At 45.5% G+C, this 17,681-nt stretch overlaps 1 protein-coding gene across 1 annotated transcript; it reads left to right on the forward strand.

The window, feature by feature from the left end:
- Positions 1-14: 14 nt before the first annotated feature.
- On the forward strand, positions 15-11,910 carry cep126 (centrosomal protein 126). Its single transcript, XM_063205827.1, has 12 exons — positions 15-386; positions 1,148-1,368; positions 1,694-1,839; positions 2,585-2,693; positions 3,153-3,345; positions 3,945-6,231; positions 6,759-6,854; positions 8,155-8,279; positions 8,816-8,861; positions 9,341-9,448; positions 10,408-10,463; positions 11,340-11,910. The coding sequence occupies exons 2-12, from the start codon at positions 1,259-1,261 to the stop codon at positions 11,385-11,387; spliced, it is 3,324 nt and encodes a 1,107-aa protein (XP_063061897.1). The 5' UTR covers positions 15-386; positions 1,148-1,258; the 3' UTR covers positions 11,388-11,910.
- Positions 11,911-17,681: the final 5,771 nt, after the last annotated feature.

Below are 17,681 nucleotides of genomic sequence, written 5' to 3' on the forward strand. Positions count from 1 at the left end.
CACAGAAATCCCAGCTCCTGCACCACAGAGGTCTTTCAAGTTGGGCTTAAAAAATAGCTCTCTCCAATCACATCTCAGTTCCAGTTATGGTTGACTTACTTGATTTCGTTATATATATATATAGATGTAGACATGTGTCTAGTATTTAAAAAATCAGTTTAAACCAAAGTGTGACACCAATGGGTGACAAAGTTGAAGAGTGCATTGCAATATGTTTACCTAACCTGACTTCCTCCTGCTGGGTAACTATGGTAACCGCGATTTGTTTTCTTCATGGCTGGACGTTCTGTCCCTCCCTGGCTAAATGTCTTTCATGTCATGGACATCCTTTGGCAGCCAAAGCTGTGTTGTTGACGTTCTATTTAGCTAGATTCCTAAAACGGCAAGTAAGTTTTCAGAATCGTCAGTTTAGACTTGATTTTGTTGCTGCGCTATATTCTGGTTGCCATCATGAGTTGAAAGCTAAGCGGTGTCTCCTCTGTGTAGCTAACTCTGCTGATTCGTTCCTTTCACCAGTGTTCGGTCTATTGCGCACAATATATTAACAACTAGCTAGCCACGGGTATTTCTAGATTTCCGTGCAATGTGCTGTGAGTGGCAAGGTGACGATGCACAGGGATGACTGGCAAGAATGTAACCTTCCAAGTTAGCGGGACAATGCAGATACTTACCTTAATCTTCGGGAGACTGGGTCTGGCGGACAAATGCGATTCGTAGCAAGCCGACAAGGGTTATCTGATCCCTGTTTCCTGTCTTTGATCAGCCTACAGGGTATAATTTTCACTCAGATCAATGTCTGCCCAGAATTATTGATCACATTTTTTTAGAACGTCCTACAGTCTTCAGAATGAGCATGGACTGTCATTTTTTGTGACACACAAGAAGTGAAGAAGAAGAAGAAGTGGCCTGTGCATTCAAGGGGATCTCCTAGCATAGGCCTATACAAAAAATAACCCAAGAATTGGGGCGTTTTATTCATTATCCTGATAAAATCTTGGAGAGGGCATTGCATTTTGTCAATGCAGATTTTCAAATAGAAGTGGGTTACTAAGGCTGTGTTCAGAATCAGATAGGCCAGCTGTTCCATGGGGAAATAAAGGAAACATCTGTATATGCATCTTTTTTATTAATTGAATTATTTGTTCAGGCACATGCCAAATGTAGCAGACTGGCTGCAGGTCAACAGTAGCCTTCCAGTGCCTCCAAATGAGCCATGATGTCTTGAGCATCCTTGACTTGACGCTTGAGAGGCTGAGGTATGGACTATGATGGGGCCCTTCAGAGTGAGAGGCAGGTGCTGCTTCAGGAGCAGAAGGCCTGCAGAGTCCGTGCTTACAAATTCCATCTTGAGACCAGCCGACGCAGGAAGTGAGTTAGCCTTTGTTTTGATCTTCTGAATGAAATAATGTCATCTGATTCAGTATTTTTATTCGTTTGTGTGTCTTTGTAGTGTACGTGTGTGTATCCACAGTGTTTGTATGCTTGCAGTAAGTAAGTCATAGTGTATCATTGCAGTACAAACATTGACTAAACATGTTTCAAAGTGATTAACATAACTTACTATGACAATGGGGACGGGGTCCTAATAGGTATTGAGACACTTAATGACTTTTTGTCTGTCTGTCTTGTCTGCCTCCCTGTTTGCCTTTCTGCCCGTCTGTCTGCCCGTCTGTCTGCCCGTCTGCCATGTCAGGGCTCTGGAGGACCGCAGGCGGCAGTGGGACATGCAGGAGCAGCAGATCAGGGACAATATTCTGCAGGTGCGCAAGCAGAGGATGCAGGATGCCACCGAGCGCTTCCAGAGGGCCCATATACGGCCCTCGCAGAGGAGGAGGCCAGGTCAGTACTGGGAATCAGTCCTCACATAAACAAACAACATCATCAGAGGATTCCCCCAACAAAGTCTCACACCCCTAGCATCATTTTTTGATGCCATTTGATATTGAGGACATACCTGTTGACCTCATGTTGATGCCGTTGCCTAGACTTAGAGCAGGGATGGGCACGTGCAGCCCACCTCCTCACTCAGTGTGGCCCTTAGATAAAACATGACTTCAAAAAAATAATAATGACAAGATTATTTTTAAAACAAGACTGAATTAATCTATTGTAATTATACTGTTAGCTGATAGAGAATTACTTCCAATATCAGCAGTCAGTGAGCAACCAACTGCATCTCGAACTCTGAGTTGCAGTCAGATCCATGGTCATGTGGCCCTCTAATGGTGGCATTGAAAAAATGTTGCCCTCTTTATCATGAAAGTTGCCCATCCCTGACTTGGACTATTGCCCAAACCTCAAGGTCTGTCAAATCATGTTTCCCCAAGGGTATGGTTCTGAGCATAGCGTCAGTTTTTTGACACCAAGGGCATACCGTTGGCATCAAATATTGTTGACTGGGCAAAGTCAGAGTTGAGAAGTGATGCGTCAGCATAATACCATGTTGGGGTTTCCCTGTTCTTTGATCTTCATTCATTCATACATTTTACTTTGGATAAAAGTGTCTGTTAATTCTAATGTTGAGATGCAGCAAAGGTCATTTCTGGTTAAGCAGACTGAAAGAAACCCACTTGTGCATTTGCAGCGTTTGTGAAAAGGACGGTAAATATTGACGAAGCACTTAGCATTATAGATGGCCGTGGACCTTATGCAAAAACCTCCCCCGCCTTACTCACCAACACCTCAGCTAGCAGGTAAGGTGCTGTGCCATTTGTCACATACTGCATGTGTACACAAGGGTTTTTATTAGAGGTGTACCGAAATGAAAATTTGTGGCCGAAACCGAATAATAATTAATCAGTTGGCCGAATACCGAAACTGAAACCGAATATTACAATTCAGTTAAAAGTTATCAAATTGTATTGCTTAAATCTATGGCTTACAATAAATGTTTAGACATGCTTTTGAAAGAAAATAAATGTGTATTTCAAGTCTTTAAATGTTAGAGTAGAACTGAAATCAGTTTAATTAATGCCCATTTTCACTTCATTTTCTATTCGGCCTCTGATTCGGCCACTAAATTGGCTTTCGGCCAAAAACCGAAAATCTCTTTTTTTGCGTTTTCGGACAAATATTTTCTGCGGCCGAATTTTCGTTGCACCTCTAGTTTTTATTCATATCATCCAAATTATTTTATTTTTTTATTTTTGTAGAAATGGTACCCCTCCCCCCATGCCCCAGACATTTTCTAACCCTGGCTGGCATCAGAGGGAGCAGGTGCCTGCTTTATCCAGTGCTAAACTTGAGGACAGACAGAGAAACTACAGAGCCAGCCAGCCCTTCTTCCTGGATGGCTTACAGGAGCGCAAGGGTTCAGTGAAGGATGAGGAATCCCCTTACACTTGGGTATGCTGTTTGGGTTGTTTTCCAGACTGTTGTACGCAGTTGTGTGACTGTTGAGGTGTTAACTGAATGGCCCTGTTTTATGTAACCATTAAGTCCTCTGAACCATGTAAACACTGACTTCCTTACCCATGTACAGTAGATACTATATGATAATCAGGTACATGTGTGTGTGCACACGTGTGTATGTGTGTCTTACATTTCTTTGTAATGTCTGTTTTCTGAGGGAAAAAAACTCTCAGACAAGACAAACCACGATTCTTTAAAACACTGCATTTTTTAAATAATTCATCAATATATTTTGTAAAAGTAAAAAATCTTTCATTGCTGGTCCTTGTGTTCGCTTCTGATTTTATTTTGGAGACTGTGTAGAAACAATATTTAAGCCACAGCTGTTCTTCATATAATTTGTTGTGTCATCCGATGTACCCAGAGTATTGAAAAGATGTATGGAGAATCAGGATGAGTGGAAGCAACGATGGAGGGCTCGTCTGAGGACGACACTAGAGAGAGTGATCCGATGTCAGACTGTACATGCTATGTTATGTTATGTTATGTTATGTTATGTTATGTTATGTTATGTTGTGTTTATTTTGATTCAGGAAGAGGAAGCCGGTCCTCCCAGTCCCATAGACAGCTTGTCCAGTCAGGACAGTCTGGAGGTGGAGGAGCTGAAACACCGGCAGAAGCAGCAGCAGCAGATGAAGTATGGAGGACGCTGCCAGGCTTCCCCCACACCCCCACCCCCAGCCCCCGACAAAGACAGCCCACCGCCACCACCCCCACCACCACAGACACACCACCCCTCCAGAGCACCACGCCCATCGTCCGCTACCCGTCACCACCACCACCACCACCACCACGCAACAACAAATCACCAGGCCTCCTCGGTGACGTCCTCCCCAGCGCATGACTACTCCGAACCGCGTCCTCCTTTTCCTCCTCCTCCTTCCCTGAGAGAGGACCTCGTTAAACCAATGGGCAGCAGCCTCCACGGCCTGTCGTCAGCCGCCGCGGCGCATCCCGCTCAAAAGGAGCCGTCACCGGACACCCAGGAGCAGGGCACTCTGGGCAGCCACGGCCACTGCTATCCGCTGAGAGCCCAGGATAATGTCAGCCACATGACACGCCACGGCTGCACCAGAGCCGCCTCCGAGGGCGCCGAGGTCCACAGAGAAGCTGTGAGCACGCTCAACCACCATCATCACCATCACCATCTTTATCAACATCATCATCATAATCATGGCAAAACAACGCCGGCACGTGTCGGCTGCCGCTCCACCACCACCACCACCACAGAGCTCACATGCTGGGAACAGGAGTGCAGGACGGTCTGTATCGCGGAGCAGCAACAGCAGCAGCAGGGCCCGTTGCGAGGCCAAGGGGAAGATGAGTCCGAGTATCGTCTCACCACCGCCATCGCCGCCGGTGCCACGCAGCAGGTCCGACAGACGTCATCCGGCAACGGCTGTAAACAACCGAGAGACACGTCTTACAAGACGTTCGTCTCTGTTGTGGAGGCAATCACTCAGCGAGCGTTGGCATCGGATAACCAAACGAGCGGAGCCGCGGCGGTGCCGCCGGTGAGCCCGCATCACTCAAGCAGCAGGCCTCCAGTGCCACCGCAGCAGCCGCCGCCACCGCCGCCTCACGCTGGGCAGGACGCCGGGCACAGGAGAGAGGAGGAGGAGAGCAGACTGCACTCTCGAACGCCGTCCAACTGTAGCTTAACCACGGGAAGCTGCGTGTCCAACTGTACTCTCCCCATCGCTGCTGCTGCTGCCGCTGCCGAAGTCAAGATCCTGAAAAGCATCCTTAAGAAGCGCTCAAAGTACGAGATGGAAGCGAGCCGGTTCATGCACACCCCGGGCCATCTGATCATCACCAAGCACATGGCCATGTCCCTCCGGGACAGCATAGAGTTGATCAGAGGAAAAGGGGGGAGGGAGCCGGAAAACAGCAAGCAAACCCGGAAGAAGAAACTGCGCTGGTTTGACGAGGTGAACGGGAAAAATCAAGATAACAACAGCGACAAGGACTCTACTGCTGTTTCGACGCCGGCTAAAAGTAGTAGGCCGCCAGTCCCCTGCAATCATCATCATCTTCATCATCAGGGCTTGAACCAGCTGACCAGTGCATATGTGGACGGGGTGAGTGCCACCATCTCCACGGTCCCGTCCACCCCACAGGGCTCGTCTGCCAGACAGGCCTGGGCAGACGTGGCCACCGCCGTGGGGGACAACAGACGTCAGCAGGAGCCCTCGCACCCACACTCATCCCAGCCGCCTTCTCAGCCCCATCAGGTGGCCGCCCCCAAGGTGCAGAGGAACTTCCTGTGCTCGGCGATCCCCAGGGTTCCCAGGCGAGTGCGCTCGGCCCGCGTGGGCCCCGGTCTCACGCCCTCCTGCGTCCGCAAGGACCTGGTGTCGCGGCCCCACTCGGCTTCCGAGGCTGGTAACGCGCTGAGGAACCAGAAGAGGGCGACGGCGGCCATGGCCATGGTTCCCTGCCCACCTCCGAGGCCCGAGGCTGGGCAAGCGGACAGGCAGACGGTGGCAGCGCCTGCTGACTCACAGACGAACAGGCCTTCAGCTGCAGACTGCAGGAACGCGCCACACCGGCACCGACCAGAGGGTCACATGACGTGCCCACCTGATGACAGTCCGGTGTTGCCCCATGCCCCATGTCCTCCTCCCGCCTCGTCGGAGAGCGGAGGAGGAGGAGGGCAGAAGCCCAGGGTTTCTTTCGGCCAACATGGCTCCCATGTCGGTGCCAGGAGGTGTGGGGCGGCTTGCGAGGAGAACGGCATTTGCCTGAACCGGACACCTACGGATGACGAAATAGCACTGCTGTGGAGCGGGCTCAGAAGCGTCCTGTCGTCCAAAGATGGTGAGAGAGATCAAAGCAGCACTAAGTAGATTTCGTCTTTAGTCGCCACCATACAACTAGGTAGCCGAGTTCTCTTAAAAAGTAGAGAAGACGCGCTCACACTATCGCCTAATGATTAACACAGTTCTTAACTGGGTGCTGAATCCCACATATGAATGAAGGAAGCAAAGGACAGCACTCTTCATATAGTTTTCTTTGTTTATTCGCCCACAAACGTTTCGGCCGAAGCTTTCGTGAGCGACTAAACAAAGCAAAATATCTGAAGAGTGCTGTCCATTCATTAGCGGAGATGGTTCATTTAGAGAGAGAGGCTGTCCTCTCTTTTCACCATGACATTATTTTTAGTTGGGGGAAAAAAACCTGCCTAGTGTTGCTTTAACAAACAAACAAACAAAGAAAGAAACAGACCACATGTGTTCATAAATATTTAGCGTACACACCATTTGACACTTTGAGATCTTGGATATGTTTGCAGTTCTACTGGTTTGGTTGATTGAATTGCTTTTTGTTGACAATTGTGCTTTAAGATCGCGTCAGCCAGGCCCTGTTCCCAGATCCTTGTATGATCGGAGATGTAAGGTCACTTGCAGGAATGAGGGGCTCTTATCTTTCACCCTCTAATGGTAAGGTCAAGGTTTGATGAAGCTTATTTTAAATGCAAAAAGAAAAGGGATTGCCTCACTGAGTCAGAAAATGTGCAAGTTCAGTAAGATGGATGTTCATATATTAAATTTTATCCCCTCAAAAAATCACAATGCTTTCAGGCACCCCTGTGTATTAAAACTTCATATTAAACATTGCTACATGCCTGTGTTAACATCAGGAAGATAAATGTCAAAACATAGACTGTAACCAGTATTTAATAATGTTTTTTTTAATGCACAGGAATGCTTCAAAACGTTTTCTTCATTGTATTACAGCTTATTTTAAATGTGCAACCCTTTCCTCACACTTAAGTCCGTCAATGATGACGTATTGGCTGTATTGGCTTGGCATTAAAGTATTATATTAAAAGCACAACACTGAATGCTGTTCCAAACCATTAAGGTAGGAAGGACCATGGCAGGAAGTACTAGAGATTTCAATCAGGTTGTGGAGCGTATGCAGCTATAGGGGCCCTGGTGTCTGCAGCTGCTGGGGAGATCAGGATAAAGCTGGCTGCGTCTTAATCTCTGAATCTGCGACCATTAAGGATGTGTCTTGGCCTGTTGTACGTTAACCTATTTTAGCCCGATGCTGTGTATACGTTGTTTGATCTTTGGCGCCAGGAGCGACATATACGCTGCATTCAGGCTCTTGAGATTTGAGGGGTTTTTTTTTTCATTAAAAATATGGGTACGTAGAGCTTGACATTCTAATGCAAGATGAGGGTCCTAGCTCTTAAATGCAACTTATTTCATGTTTTTATGTGCTGTGCAGATATTTAGGTTTTAGTAGGCAGAGGCCATCTTTTCCCAAAAAGACATGTTTTCAGATGCAAGGAATGGGCACGGCAGTAAAATCTGAAGCATGGATGATAACTGACATCCCCATTTCAATTCTCCTTGATTTTATTCTCCCTTTTTGTGTGTTTGTTTACTCAGTGGCAAAGTATGTTGTTGGACAATGCATTTTGTGCCAAATACTATTTGCACCCAGGCCTCTAAATTAACACCTGCCAACTGGCCAATGCTGGTGAAAATGCTGGTGAAAAACTCTGTTTGGCTGCTGAAAAAGAAAGCTTACTAGCCACTTTGACCCATTAGTGAGTGTATGTTTGGCTAGTACACAACTTCAAGCCATTTTGGCTGGTGATCAAATTTAGAGCCCTGTTTGCACCTATAGGGTACATATTGATTGCCTGCTATTGGACAATGTATTTGATGGCAGATGTCGTGGACATATTCCTCTCCTGTGTCTCTGTCTGGTCTGCTGCTAAATTAGGCGTGGTGAGGCGACCGATGAGAAGGCCTCAGGAGGCAAACGGGAGCAAGAACAAGCGAATGCCAGCGCAGCATCCGGCTCAGATTCCTGGCTCAGCTAGCAAGAAGCTCAGCGCAACTAACCAGGTACAAACTTTTTTCACATGTTTCATGAGTGGGTTGCCTTTATTGTATAGTGCAGGGGTTCCCAACCTTTCTCAACTTGGGGCCCACTCAAAATTCTCAAAAATGTTCGGGGCCCACCTCTGACCCAATTAAGAATAAAACTCAAATAAATCAACAACAACACACACCAAAATATGATTATCATTTTTGGAAAATGATTTCAAGGCCCACTTGGAAAACCTTCAGGGCCCACCAGTGGGCCCCGGCCCATAGGTTGGGAATCACTGCTATAGTGCTATGAAAGTGAAGAGTGGCCCTGCCATGGCTGAAACGGTAGGGCACTGCACTGTCACGCCAGGGACCTGGGTTCGTTTCCAGCCCGAGGTCATCTCCAGATCCTCCTCCATCTCTCTCCCATTCGCTTCCTGTCACCATCTCCCAACTGTCCCATCAAATATGTATTAGTTCAGTTGACTCTGCACGAAGAATAAAAACAATGATAACGTACAAAATAGCACTTGTTACCCTATTGACTGAAGTGTTTTGTGTCCTGACAGCCAAGTCTGATGACAATGCCTTTGCCAAGAGAAGTTCCGGATCAAGGTAACTAACCATCAGGATCTCCTCTTTGTACTTACATTTACCTCCGCCAAGGAAATGTTTGGTTGTGGTTGTTTATCTGTTTATCTGTTTGTTTGTCTGTCAAAAGATGAAATTTTGGTGGTGATCTGGCACACGATCCGGATTGAGGAAGTTTTTAAAAGATTCTTCACCATTGCGGGATAGATGGAATTTTGACATTCCAATTTCTAACACCACAAAAACAAGGCAGAAAGACTTGAAAAAAATGAGGGTGCCACATAGTCACATGTTATATCAAACCGCTTTCTTGGTGGAGGTCTGCACTCTCTGAGTGCATTTCTAGTTTGATTTGCTCCAGATAACTGACTGACTTGTTACTTTAACAACAGTTATTGGCTACAATTGCCAAAAAGTTGTAACCTTGAGTGCCTCAGATTTCTTCTACCTGGACAAAATAAATCTTGAATCTTGAATCTTGAATTTTGAATCTTGTGTGTCAGGGCCGCTCCAGAGGACGGGTCACCCCGCTGCACTGAGCCTGAGTGGGCTGTCTCTGGAGGAGCAGAGGGTTCAGCAGTCCCTGGACCGACTCAACCAGCGCTTGCAGTGTACGTCTAGAGCTAGGCAACCCTACTGTACCGCACTGTCATCCAGTTACTCACATATCAAACAGATCATGTTATATGCCGTTTGCAGACAGTGTTCTGTTCGGCAACTGCTCTCTGCACTGTTGCAGCTACTTAGAAGATGACGTTCAATTATTGGTTACACTTTACTTGAGCCGGTGTCATACATATGATAACAGTGTCATAACAGCGTCAAAACAATGTCATGACACAGTCATGAATGAGTCATAAACATATGGTCATGGAAAGTTGACATTGTTAGACCTGTCTTTACCATAACCTAATTTCACTTAATGACAAAGTCATAAAATTTTTTGATATTGACATAATGTTTATGACACATGCATGACTGCATTACGGCAATTTTATGACAGTCTTACTGTATGTCATGCGTATGACACCGGCGTCAAGTTAAGTGTTACCCAATTATTTGTTGTCGTTCACCATCTTTATTTACAATGCACTTGGCCACACCATAAGTAAATACTGTACAGCATTGTATGAATTAACTCAGTGTGCATTGGCATGCTGTATGTACTGTAGCTCTGGGGTAAGGATTTTTCCACCATCTGTTTATTAGGTTTCTTTGTTGTTGGTGGTTTGCCAAATAACTGCATACCAACGTATCATTCTAAATTTTTGCCTGTATGCTGGTTTGCACAATATCTCAAGCTGAGTAAATTGTGGTGATGGTCTGAGCTGACTTGGTTGGTTCGTTGTGATGAGTTCGCACACTTGAAATACTTTTTGTTGTTTTTCCATTACTTTTCTGGTTAGCTATGAAATAATAGAAAAACAACAAAAAGGATTTCAAGTGTGCTGCCTTTGTCCAGCACCTTTTCCTGGGATGTGCACAATCGTCATCTTCAACTCTTGGTTGGTTAGTGGGTCACGGCTCATCCTTATGTAACATGGCTCCCTGTGTGTGTGTCTGCCTGCAGGTGTGGTAGCAGATCATCCATCAATGAAGAGACTTCTCCACCCTGAGGGCTCCCATGTAAGTACCACTGCATGTTTTAATGACATGATACATGATATACAGGGTGTCCCAAAAAAGATATATATTCTACACACACTTTAGATTTTAGAAGCAGATGTTTTTCTTAAAAAGCTGACATCCATTCTGGTCCAGGGACTGCTTACAGTGCCTTGTACTAAATCCTTTTTTGTGCATTGACCTGCAATGGCTGCATTCATTCATTCACTTGCAGTGACTGTTCCAGGTGTTACAGCAGAGACTTTAGTCATCAGTTCGAGAATAAGGGGTGACACAACATTGACAGTGGTGTCTGGAAATTCATTAAGACTTTGGAAAAAAAAAGAAAGTCACATGAATTATATAATAATGATGTTACTTAGGGGGGGGGGTAGAGTATATGAGCTACATGTACTGTATGCGCAAAGGTGCCAAAAGTAAAAGTGACAAGCACATGATATTACAAAGCTGTTACACCATTTACGCTGTTGTACTTAATGAGATAGACAGGCTGTGTTGATACTGAAAAACTGAAAAACAACTTAAAAACCTAGCAAGGCCTGGCCACAAACTTGATCCAACCAGCCCAGTCTTGTAAGACAAGTACACAGTCTACTGGGCTACTCAGATAAGTTACATATGTTGGAATGAAACTGTTTCTATTTTTTACTTTTACTTTTGACACCTCTGTGTATGTGTGTATGTTGGCAGCCTTTAACAGATGTACCTTATGATCTTCAAGTTAAGTCAAGTCAAGTGTACTTTATTGTCAAAAATCTACGTATGTAACAGGGTTAGCACAGAAGTTTGAAATTGCGTTTCACCAGTCTCCAATGTGCAGTTTTAACTAAAAACATTTAAATAAGACATTGACAAAATCTTCTTCTCTATTATTAGCAAATTTCCACAAAGTTCGGAGATGGAGTGCAGCCTTCAGGACGATAGAAGATTGAGCTCAGCGTCCAACAACACCCGCTGCTTCTAGCCCAGTGCCCACTGACTCCATCCTGTGCCCTTCTTCCGTGACTACGTACAGTACAGTGCCCACTGATGTCATCACCCTGTGCCCGTTGTTGTCACCCTGTGCCCGCTATTGTCATCTAGTGCCTCGTTAACCCGCGTAATAATGTGCACTATAAACTTATATGCGAAAAAGGCTCTTAGCGATGTTCGACCCTAGCAGCCCTTCAAAGTGTTCAAACGTGTTAAAAGCACTTTACATACGTGTTGTATGTGTGTTTGCATGCTAATTAAGCGATTGTTTTACAATATAGTATATTTAAATTATTTATTTTCAGAAATAATTGCAAAGTAATTTTGTAATGTTACCTTCGTAGATCGTGAGCAAAAAAAAGTTTGAAGGACAGTTTTGGTTGAAATTTTTAAATCTGGGAATGATAAAAAAAGTATATATTTTTTATACTGTTATTTAACAATACAATAAAAAAAGAACATTGAAACTGTTCAAGTGTTGGCTGGATGTGTGCATTCTTTTTTGATGAGTGTCCTTGAAAGTATGTGTCGGTCGGAAGTAACAATAAATCTCTGTCCTTCATTGAGTGACTCACTCTTCAGGAACTGCAGAGGGAGGAGGAAGTCAAGGTGATGATGAGTATGGTATGCCATATTGTCATGTTCCCGCCTCCCTCCTCCTCCTGATGGTTTTACTGTGTGTGTGTGTGTGTGTGTGTGTGTGTGTGTGTGTGTGTGTGTGTGTGTGTGTGTGTGTGTGTGTGTGTGTGTGTGTGTGTGTGTGTGTGTGTGTGTGTGTGTGTGCGTGTGCGTGTGTGTGCCCGGGCTTGACACTTGCACCTGCCAACCGGCCAAATGCTGGTAAAACTTGGCTGTGGCTAGTAATACTTTCAGTGTCACTAGCCAATTTGGCTGGCAGCTTATTCCTTGGTATGACATACACATCATAGTAGCCTTTATTCTGTTCTTTGCCTCTTGTGTATTTAAGTTAATTTAATTGTTTGTATTTAAGTTAAAAAAAAAAAAAGCTCGGGAAAGCCACTAGCCACAGTGGCGGGTGGGTGAAAAAATGAATGTCAAGCCCTGGCGTGTGTGTGCTTGTGTGTTAGAGATGGGATTTATGGCTCTTTTTCGGGATCCGGATCTTAGTGGCTCGTTCCTTTCAAAGAGCCGTTCAAAAAACTGGCTCTTTTTTAAATTATTTATTCAGTGTTAAGAATGTAATATTTTGACTCCACCTCAAGGTAATTTTGTCCAAACAACAACTGATTATTCTCCTGCTTCTAAAGACCGTTTTTGCCTCTCTTTGAGGCAAACAATTGTGTTTTTTCCCAAATTTAATTACTCTGGTCGAGGTCACGTGCTTAAAATGAATGAAAAATGAACGAAATAACGGTCGAGTGGCTCCCCCAGCTGTGATCCGGTTCCCATCGTTCACTTCAGGGAGCCGTTCAAAAGAACCGGCTCGTTCATGAACGACACACCTCTATTGTGTGTGCGTGTGTGTGCGGCGCGCCTGTGTGTGCGTGCGTGCGTGCGTGCGTGCGCGCACCTATCTGTGTGTGTGTGAGAAAGACAGAGAGAGAGCAAGGCTGCTGACAGTCATGCAGTATCGAGCTGTAGGCCTACCAGAAAACTGGCAGTGGAAAAGAGGCATGACTGACTGAGTGATGTCCTCTGGTTTCAGCCAGTTCACCTCATGCTGTGAAGCAGGTTTGTAAAGGTTGTCAATCCGTCCCTAAACCTGTTCCTGCGCGCTTCAGCAGTCGACTGCCTAGTGCCTACGGTAGTGGTTGCTCTGGGTTAAAAAGGCTCCTATGGGTGTTTGCGACCTTGTGTTGGGGTCAAAAGAGTGCCGTTACGCAAAAGCTTTTTGGGAATTGGATGACCAGATCTCAGAAAGAACCCTGAGTACAGGTGACTTTTGGCAGTCTTGAGTTGTCACAAAAGAAGACAAACTCTCAGCTCTCAATATCTATGTGTGTGTGTGTGTGTGTGTGCATTTGAAAGCACTTTGAGTCAACTTTATACGGTAGTTGTGATATTGTGCTATATAAATACTATTGTATATTGTATTTTATTGTATTGTAACCTGGGGGGCTAGGGCAGCCATGGCCTAATGGTTAGGGAAGGGGTCTTAAGATCAGAGGGTTATTGGTTCGATTCACACCCTCCCTACATCTCCATCCATGTCTGAAGTGCCCTTGATCAAGCCACCTAACTCCCACATTGCTCCAGGGATTGTAACCAATACCCTGTGAATAACTGTGACTCGCTTTGGATAAAAGCGCCACCTAGATGTAATGTAATGTAATGTAATTTAGCTAACCTGATTCTCGCCAGCTGGTGTGTTTCGCCTTCGTCTTCACGATACCATCTGGATACTATCTTTGCATGTGATGGTATTAACAACCTGTCCTCATCGTTACTGATGCTGCACCACTTCAAATACCGATACCAAATCTAGAAGACAGCGGGGAAAAAAGTCAGCAATAGGGGAGTTTCTCATGAAAATAGGGAGGATTGTCAGATATGGTGGAGGCCCTTGCAATTCAGGGGAAGGTGTAGGGGCCCAAGGCAACTGCCTGCCTCCCCTTGTCTCTATTTGCAAAACCGTCACTGACTCAGGGTTGGACTGGCCATCTGGCATAGCGGGCATTTCCCAGTGGGCCCCGCACCCTTTTTTCATGTTTCAAACATTTCTGAACATAGGGGCCCATGAGGGTGTGGGGCCCACCGGTGAGTCAGTTCTGCTTAGTTATGAGGGGGCCCCTCTAAGCCAAAAGTGGCTGGGCCCTAATTCTCCTCCAGGCCAGCCCTACTGTTAGTGAGGTCCCTCCTCTGTAGCTCCCTACCTCCCCTTGCAGGACTGGACTGGAACGATAAAATCAACCGGGCATTTTGGCACCTCACACACATTATACAACCCCATTTTGTACTAGGCCTATATCCTGCTTGGCTTAGTTAGATCACTGGGCTATATTGCAGAGGCATCTCTGGGCCACCCCCTCTGTGGGCCAGGCCCTAAGAAGAAAAAAAAACCCCAAAGAAACAAAAAAGGCAACCGTGTCGGCCCCTGGGGGCACTGTCTGCCCACCGGCTAGCCGGGTAAATACCATGTATGCCAGATTACCAGTCCAGCCCTGCCTCCCCTTGTCTCTATTGTAAAACCGTCACTGTTAGTGAGGTCCCTCCTCTGCAGGCAGCGCAGTGCAGCAGGTCTTATCTTGACCTCCAGTCGGCTTGCCTTGACTTGTCAGTGGCTGCGGTGGGGTGGAGGAGGCTCGGAGTAGCTTGGAGGAATCTGGAAGAGCTTCACTCACTTTGAAGTGACGAAACCTTTATGATCTGCAGGCAGCATCTGACCTGCCAAACAGGTTTTCAGGATCAGTGATCCCGAATCAAACTTCTCTTTTTTTTTGTTGCTTTTCCTCCTCCCAATTCTCCTGCGGTACATAGTGTTATTGTGATCAGTGTTGCCAGATTGGGCGGTTTCCGCTATAAGATTGGGCAGTTTAAGATGACCTTCTATGGGTAAAGAAAAGGCTAAAAAGGGCATTTGGGTGGGGTTTTCCTTCAGAATTACGGCCATAGAAATCGAAAGAATTTAGTTCAAACTGGGTGGGATTTAGTAGCCTGGTCCTGACCATCCCATAATACTACCATTTCATTTCGTATTTATGGTCTGGCATTTGTTTGCTCTGAAGCAATTGTAGGAAGCCGGAAGCTTGCATTCAGTTATGGTTTGAAATTATTGGACACCTCTCACCCAATCGCTGGCAGTTACTCAACAACAACATAGCGCAGACCAATGGCTCTGGCACAGATGTGTACGTCATTGTCACGAGCGTCCTCCCCCTTTCGCCCCCACGTGGGGGGCGTATTCGATTATTGGCTGTTTTCTGGGGGGGCGTTGCGATCAAAATTCTACTGCTCCAGGCACTCCACAGAGAAGCACGGCCAGACTACAGTAGTGGAGCCAATACTTTGGCGGAAGTACGTAGGATGGCTCGCGAGGCTAGGGATTTAGTGCTTCCAAGCGGGTTTTGAGCATTTTTTGGGCTGGAAACCATTAGTCTCATCTGGCAACCCTGATGTGATGTGGATGGGACACCCATGGCTGACTCCTTCGTGCTCTCAATCATAATGGCTCTCACAGGTGAATGAAGGACAGACTGCTTATTTCTGTACTGTGCATCTCATTTACATACACAGTTCGATGTACCACACTGAATAAAAATGAAAACAAATGCTGAGATTTAAAAACAAAGTGTAATGAAACAAACAAAATCCTTATGAGTATAAAAGGTATGGGTGTGGGAAAACTGACAAGAAAGAAAGAGAGAGAGAGAAAGAATGAGAAAGTATGTTGAGCATCAATACATCCAGCATCATTTGATACAGGCCTGTACTAGACGTGTAATTTTCAGCCAATGTTGTTTCCCGAGGTCTGCTTCCTGTGAAGAAGTATAGGACCGTCACTAATGGCTACTGTTTATTTAAATGTGCACATCCATAATTCATGCTGCCATTCCCTAATGTTACCTTTTTCATGAACACCTACTTATACCACCACCATCAAATTCTAAGTATTCATTATGACTGGGAAAATGGCAGTTTTCATACATGAAAAGGGGGATCTTCTCCATGGTCCGCCATTTTGAATTTCCAGAAACAGACATTCTTAAGCTGCAAAAATGACTATACTTGGGCCGTAATAGAAAATATTAGTTAAATATTCATGAAAAGATCAAATTTGGCAACAGGCAGCTCCGTTTCAATGAGCAGCATAGTTGCAATACCTACTCTGGCCACAATCTTACCAAAGAAACTCGACACAGAAGAACAATCTCTTGGTGGGAAATTAGGGTGGCCATCGGTCCGTTTTTACGACCTGTTCACGACGTCCGTGTGTCCCTCTCTTTGTCTTTCCTTTCCTCCTAGCCTTTTGCTTATGGCCTCGAGATGCGAGGCAACGTCATTGACGCAAACTAGACCTTGACAGTCGGTCGCGTTTCCGATATCTGCGGCCGCCATGTTACTCCAGATATAACCCCAGACTTCGCCCAGCGAATTAACTGTATTGCTGTCGCCTTATGTCGGGGAAATCTCCGTGCAATAGCCCTATATGAAGTTCATTAACTGACTGTATGAAAGTTAAATAAGGTAACTATATTATTGTCTACTGTCTGTTTCCCATTTTTTCCTGCACTGGTGGCAGTGCATAGTGCAACTAAGTGTGTCCGCTAAATGCCTTTACAACGATACGAGGGTTCTCCCAACTTTACAAACAGGGCAAAGAAACGTCTTTCTGCACGGGCGCTGTCTGTATTTTGAGCTCCATTCAGCGTCTGCATGAAAAAAAAAGGTTGACAGAAGCGGGTTGCCTCCCTTAAAACACCGCTGATAAACAGACTTCTGACCAACTTTGAGTAAAGTAAATCAAATTAATTGTTAGCTATTAGGCCTACGAATGCATGACTACACAAAATAGGCTACATTAAAAAAAATATGAAATAGCCTACACAGACAACAACGGAAGGATTTGTCTATCGTAACCTGCCGTCTCTGATACAGTTAGTGGTACTGATGTCTCCTTTATCGGAGTGAGATAATGAAATGCGAAAATCCTTCCCCAAAAAATATTGTTACAAATAAAACTGCTGTTGGCAGCTGAGTTAGTCTGAGGTAAGATGGCAGCGCTGTTCCCTGAATTCTGCCTACAGTTTAGAATGCTAACTTCACTGTTTTCTCCACGGAGGCGGGGATTCGGCAAGTCGAAGCAATGGGTGCGCGCTAGGACGCTAGGTTAGAAAGTTAAGGGACGGGGTTGTCCGGCCGAAGTCCGGACAGCTGGTCACCCTAGGGGAAATGCATTGGCCACGGTGTAGTACAGGGGCGTTGCCTGAGGACACGAGTGGATGGAAAATTAACTCCTATGCGCATGGTCATTGGTCAGTGGGTGCGATGGATACAATTTCCGTATTCTGCAAAATCCGGAAACTCCGCTAAAATGTGCCGAAAGAGGATATCTGGTTGTCAGTGTTCAGTTTGTGGCCAAATTAACTGCAGCTGTTGGTCAGCAGTAATTGCTGGGGGTAATTAAAGGGACACTGTGCAGGAAATGGTCAAAATAGGTACTGCAACTTTGCTGCTCATTGAAACCGTGCCGCCTATTGCCAAATTTGATCTTTACAAGAAAGTTTACTAAGTAATCAACAAATATTTTCTAGTATGGTTCAAGTAGAGTCATTTTTGCAGCTAAAA

This window comes from Engraulis encrasicolus, chromosome 8, assembly GCF_034702125.1.
Source record: "Engraulis encrasicolus isolate BLACKSEA-1 chromosome 8, IST_EnEncr_1.0, whole genome shotgun sequence".
Taxonomy (NCBI): Eukaryota; Metazoa; Chordata; class Actinopteri; order Clupeiformes; family Engraulidae; genus Engraulis; species Engraulis encrasicolus.

Bases quoted from the DNA above. Each gene is read 5' to 3' on its own strand.
- cep126 (XM_063205827.1), top strand. From the start codon at position 1,259: ATGGACTATGATGGGGCCCTTCAGAGTGAGAGGCAGGTGCTGCTTCAG. The intron at 1,369-1,693 runs GTGAGTTAGCCT...CTGCCATGTCAG, and splicing joins GAGACCAGCCGACGCAGGAA to GGCTCTGGAGGACCGCAGGC. The intron at 10,464-11,339 runs GTAAGTACCACT...CTCTATTATTAG, and splicing joins TCCACCCTGAGGGCTCCCAT to CAAATTTCCACAAAGTTCGG.